This window comes from Mesitornis unicolor, unplaced genomic scaffold (genome assembly GCF_000695765.1).
Source record: "Mesitornis unicolor isolate BGI_N332 unplaced genomic scaffold, ASM69576v1 scaffold4349, whole genome shotgun sequence".
NCBI lineage: Eukaryota > Metazoa > Chordata > Aves > Mesitornithiformes > Mesitornithidae > Mesitornis > Mesitornis unicolor.
In genome coordinates, this window is record NW_010207851.1 from 195,994 (window position 1) to 202,345 (window position 6,352).

Consider the following 6,352-nt stretch of genomic DNA (forward strand, 5'->3'; position numbering starts at 1 on the left):
AGAGTTCTAAAACATTTTATCTTCGTAGTTCTCTCTATGCAGTCAGACAAAGTACAACTCCAATGAACAAGAAGGCATATACTATGACTGTATTTGCTGGTTCTCAAGATAAACTAAAATAATTACTTCAAATGCCTTTTGCTTATTTCTGCAATCTTCTCACATAGAAAATGAAGAAAAATTGGCTTTGATTTTGGCAGGTTTCATGTGGACATAATTCATACAAACACAGAATGTGGGACTGTCAATATCCCCAGAATACTTAAGTATGTTTTTTTGTTATCACATTCAATTTGTTGTTTTTTGTTATTTGTTATTTCCCCCTTACTTCTGGGAGACTTATTTGGCGGTATTCCCACAGAAGCACACTGTCTGGTCAATCTCTTAGTTCAACTGTTTGAGTCCTCTCTAAAACAAACCTTGATTTTTTTAAAGATCTCCAGGTTTTGATATGAGATGGAAACTGATTGACAATGATCATCTTTTGGTATTTCTGAAGGTATTTTGAGAAGTATCATGTCAGATATTCTCTGTACACATACCTCTCAATTACTCAGATGTTATGTGAAGGAGAGGTATTGGGAACTTCAAAAGACTGTAATTTATGAACACCATTTTAGCCCAGATAACATAAAAGGCACCTGATCAGATGCGGTGATTTATGACTAAAAACACATAGGTGGTTTTTCTTGCTGCCTGTTCTCTGTCCTGTTTTTCCTTAAAGTTAACATGAACTATCAGGGTGGAAGAGGGCTACAGAACTGTTACACATTTTACTAGTTCACAGAACAAGAATGAAACAGGAAATAGTGATTCTACAGAGGCTTATGGTTAGTCTTTGTTTGCCAAAAGCCTAGAGAGAGATATATATATATATGCATTCACCACAGGCATAAATCTACCCATGTAACAGGCTGGGAAAAAAAGATATACTGTCAACAGTTTTGTTATGTGGTGTAACATTCAAAGTGTTGAAAAATACTTCTTTGTTATGAAATTATGGGCATGTTTTAGCTTTGTTTTTATGCAACAGTGTCTCAACAAAACAGAGATGCTTAATGCTGTATTTGGAGACCTCTTCTTGGTTTATGGTTCAAAACATACGATTTCAAACTGAAACCATGACTGTGCATGCAATTTGAATTCAAAGGCTGTAATTCTAGATTCGGTAGGAACTGAAGGTACCTTAGGAGAAGGCCATTTCAATTGCGATGTAATGCGCTAAAGCTTCAAGACCAAGTGAAAATGTTTTATCTTTTGGTAACTGCTTTATTTAGTAACCTTTAAAACAACTTTTCCCACTCAAAACTATTATAATTCTGGAACTATTGCCTCTTGCAGAATGGTTCTGCAATATAGCTTGAGCCCTGTTGGAGGCTGCTGTTAAAGAAAAGGAAAGGTCCCAGTCACGTCTTTCATTTCCTTTCCTCCTGCTCACCACTGCATGTCACATTCCCACTGTTTACCACAAGTCAGCTTTAGGGCTGAGTACATGGCAATTCAATTCACTGAAATGACAGAAAATCAACCAGGCAAAAAATGGGTGAATAGTGCACCGTTAGATCAAACAAGTACTGCACCTTATAAACGGCAGAGGGTGGATCTCTGTTAGAAGCAGACAGAGAGACTAGGGGTGAAAGAAGCAAGCCATTGCCTTTAGGCGGTGGCAAACTCTTAATTCAGTCCAGCTAAAATGTGAAAACATGCTCTACAAAGTGAGTGAAAACTACTTGAGCACTTATACTTACCATGGAAGAAAAAATTCAATGGCCTTAGTCACAGGCAGCAGCTCAGGACATGTTTTTACAACAAACTGAGCTTTAAGCAGGAATATGTGCTTAAATACTTCCCACTTTTGGTAATACGTTCCTGTCCCTGAGCTGCCATACACTGTGCTTTCAGCGAATAACTTACCATTGGCTTAAACCAATGGCTTAATAAAAGTGGCTTGAACTAAGCTTGTGTCAATTCTTATTTTTGCAAAATGCCCACAAAAGTTCATGTGGATGAGTGACCCGATCTGAACTGCCAAGCAATCACACAAATAAATATCAGTCTGTTACAAGGAAGGAGACAGAAAAATGTGGCTGAAGTTGAAAAGAATGGCAGGATTATTTCCCTGTGTTCAGCATTTGTGAGACCACAGCTGGAATACTGAGTCCAGTTTTGGAGTTTCCCAATACAAGAAAGACATTGGCAAACTGCAGGGAGTCCAGCAGAAGACCATCAAGATGGTTACAAGGGATCTCCAAAGGTCCCTTCCAACCTAAATTAGTCTATGATTCCACAAACAAGCAGCTGTGGAGGAAGTAGAAGAGAGGGAATACAGATTCTTTGAGCCAGGATTGTTGCTAAAGCCGTTGTGTTGTGAAAATACAGCCCCAGGTTCTCCAAAGCAGGGGAGTGTTAGCTCACATATGCTGTAATTGATTACAAAACATTTCACTCCCTTCTCCAGAGTAAATTGAACTGCTGCCAATTATGGGGATTATTACATCAAGAAATATGAGCTAGAAGGGAGGACAGGATTGCACTTTTAGAAAGACTGAAAAATCAGAGGCCTCACAAGAGAAGTCTGAACAAGCAGGTGGGAAACAGAAGCAGCGAACTTACTGCTCTAAACTAATAAGAACAACAGAGATTCAATGGGATTCCATCTGCTTGTATCATTCATTATATACAATTAAACTCTATTGCAACGGAAGTTTGTCAGATCTCTGAAAAGTTGACCTTTGCTGCAATTGCATAAGGAGGTTCTTAAAAATTAGTGAATAAACAAAGTAATTACTTACAAGTACAAAGAATTGGTATTTGCCAGTTGCACAACTTGAGTTTTTACAGGTTCTACTGCAATCAGTATATCTTGTTCTACAGCCATAGGGAGCACAGCATAACCACAGTAGTCTATATGTTCTCCTACCAAAGAAACAGATAATTAAAGTATTTCTGAATTCTTTCTAAAATAGCAGCAACAGGGCTTCTACAGAGGTTCAGTATTGTTTACTGTACAAGACAATTTCTGATATAGTCTCAACTCTTATTAGTTGAAGTTTGGGGTGCATTTCCTCCATTTCATATCACTGCACAAAAATCTTGTTATTTCTTTAGTGATTTTATCTATTTCATCTGTTTATAAATCTTCCCGTTTTAACATTGGCTTATAAAAAATAAAAACCCACTATGCAGCTCATTGTCCAGCAATGAGAACGACCACATTATTTGTACACTGTTGTGACAGTACAAAAAATATGAATATACAAGAAACTGAGCTCTAGGGAGAACACAATCCTAACATGGATAGAGAAGTCTCAAAAACAAGGCTGCCACAGAAATACAACTAAGTCCTAAATACAAAATAATTGTGTCTCTCCAGTCTGCCAGTGAATCACAACCAACTGTTCTAAGTTCTGGGGACACACCTCTATGAAAGAATCAAGCAAAGGAGATGACGGTAGAATAATTTCATGCTTTATCAGATGCATCGCCGTGTGGCTGATTATATTTGGTAACTTAAATTATAATGGAAGATAAAAAAATATACTAAATTTAATTTGTGGATATGTTGTTCATAAACTACTTTAGATTAGATTTCTAAAGCCTTTCAAAAAATTATATCCAATCATAAGTCGGCAACTTACTCCAATTTTCAAAACCAGCACTACTGTCTATAAAGGGTTTTTTTCCAAAAGTTATATTTTAGTGTGTAGTTGTTTATAAAAGGTAAAAGCAAGTATTATATTTTCCATTTATCATAAACATCTTCTCTGAAAGAAATAAAATTAGGAGCAACATTCTTTGGATTCTGTGTTTTAAACTACTAGGCTTCCATGACGGCAGATAAAATAACAGTAATTTTTCTCTTTTACCTATTAAGTTGACTCGTCCTGGTGCACGAACATAAAACTTGGGAGCTGACCCAAACTTTGATATAAACATGTCCTTTAGCTTCTGCAATCTGAAAGGCACATTAGAAACATTTAGAAGGACTATATTTGTATAAAAGGCAGAAGTTTCAGTGTTTCTTGAAGTAAACCGGATTAAACTTTTTGAAGTATGTCGAGTTTTCTCTGTTACAGTGGGAACTACACGGTGCTTGTTTTCGCTCTTCACATAATATCGTGATAGAGTCTATGCAGAATATTCTAATTAATAAGAAATGTGTGTGTTCACTTGAAAAGGACAGAAGGGGCCTTATTTTATCTAAGTCCTCTGTCTAGGTTGGTTCTAGACAGAAGCAGGGCAGGCAGTCGCCTGGGGTAACAAAATACCATGGCCTCCAACTGCTTCTCCACAGCTCTGTAAAACTGTTTGCCACTGAGGAAGAATCAGGCAGTGTGGACCAATGGCTCGCTTGTGGCATTGGGATTTGTCACACACACACAGAGTCACTCCCTTCAAAGTCAGATCTGACCACACCAGGCCTAAGCAAATTAATTTTCTTCTAAGTTTTCCAGTTTCCATTTGGAGGTGCTCGGTGTTCTGCTGAAAAGTTCCAACACAAAGGAAAATTTGGCATTTTGCTTTATTTCCTAAGACTGTAAAGGTATCTAGCTTCCGCTCTGCTTGCAAAGTTGGGGTGCTTTAGCATGTCATGCAGGAACAGAGGGTAAACAAAGACTGACAAGAGATTAAGCCATTATCTTAGTGAAGCATAAGAAATTTGATAGTGATTCACTTCAAAACTACTATAAATCAATTCAGGTTGCACACTAACCCATTAACTTCCAATCATGTAAACAGATTAAAATTATGAAAAAGCAGTGAGAATACAAGGAAAATAATCTTTGAAATGGGTCTTATAATTATTTCACTGGCATACCCAGTTAGCTTTAAAGCATGTAGCCAATTAAATTTGTTTTTTTGGTTTTTAATCTAACAAAAATCCAGTAACAGGAACCCTGCTAAGGTTTCTACATTTAGTCTAAAACTAGAACTGAAAGCCTAGTTAATGCAAAGCGTTAAGTAAGAAGACAGCAATGAGAAACAGATGTTACAAAATTTCACAGTCAATTATTTAGTTTGTACTTCTCTGTAAAAGCTGCATTACTGTCCAACTACATGTATTAAAATGTTTTGTAAGATTTCTTTAGATGGAAAGCTACAAAATATTACTTATCATTTTTTTAAACAGATCTTTTAGTACTGTTCCATCTTGGTGCCCAGTAAAATAGCTGTACTAGGTCCCTCTATAATTTCCCCTTCTTATAATGTCCCCTAGTACAGACTAGTTTATCACTCTTCCAATTAGCAGAAGCAATTTTTGCTATTTTATTGTACAATCCCTTTTCTAGATCACATTAATAATATTACAGTCCATGGGGGAATTTGTTGGCAGAATTCTAGGTGTTAACTTTATTCCTTTTTGTATCAGTACTTAGAATGCTTCTTTGTTTCACAGATATTTTTATAGTGGTGTTAGTACCAAGAGACTAAGAACAAACAGAGCAGTCATGGGGGCATGTTTATCTGAGTGCTGATTGATCTCTTTTTTTAATGTGGGTTTTACAAGCAGGCCTGATGAAAGGCTATTTACAAGCTCTGTCCTTGATGTTGCAACACGCATGCTGCATTGTAAGCACCTACATGAAAGACGATTGTCAGGAGTGTTAAGCAAAGGCATCCCTCACAACTTCACACATCCAAGTCTGGAAATGCTGGACTCATCCTTTCCACGTGACTTACACGGAAACACTGTGCAATCATATGCAAGTAACAGAGGTTTATAGAAATGACGCTTCTCCGGTTCTAGCATAGGTAAAAAAGGTTTTCAACTGTTAGTGCATTCTACTTTCACACACCGAGTGCAACTCCAGAGGGAAAGAGTGCAACTCCAGAGCGAAAGAGCAGGCATTGGCACGCGCTGCAGGCGTACCAAGGCAGAGCCAGGCCTATGCTGCTCCAGGGAATCGCATGGCCATTTCTTTTATAGCCAAAGAGTCGAGAGGATAACCGGTACCCTCAAAATTCCTAAAAAAGAGACGTTAGGAGGAAAGATGAATGAATTATTCCCCTTCCCGCCCATGGCACTGTGTGAGAGGCAGTCTGGGCTGCAGGGAGTTGTGTCTGGCAGAGGAGGGGCAGGATGGGCCAGTGACCAGCGAGTGGCCCTGCGACGGCGGGAGAGGGACCCGCAGGCCTCTCTGCAAGCCCAGGCCCGCTTCCCGTCACGGAAATCTTAGTAGGCCCAGGCGAATGAGGCTGCAGCAAGGGTGCTCCCCGGCCACACAAAATGCAAGTGTGGCGCTGTTTGTGTTGAGACGAATCCAAATACCATAAGTCAAATCCCTCTCACACCTCAGACTTGTACTCCCACCTCCCCCAGCCACCTGCAGAACGCCCAGCCGCCCTCCCC

The 6,352-nt window shown here is 38.8% G+C and overlaps 1 protein-coding gene across 1 annotated transcript in view; it reads right to left on the minus strand.

The window, feature by feature from the left end:
• Window positions 1-3,951, minus strand: part of GALK2 (galactokinase 2) — a 44,108-nt gene extending 40,157 nt beyond the window's left edge. Inside the window, exons 1-2 of the mRNA XM_010192272.1 lie at window positions 3,867-3,951; window positions 2,793-2,916 (exon numbers count right to left, since the gene is read on the minus strand). Coding sequence (XP_010190574.1) covers window positions 2,793-2,916; window positions 3,867-3,936 — 194 coding nt within the window. The 5' untranslated portion in view covers window positions 3,937-3,951. The remainder of the gene's footprint in view (window positions 1-2,792; window positions 2,917-3,866) is intronic.
• Window positions 3,952-6,352: the final 2,401 nt, after the last annotated feature.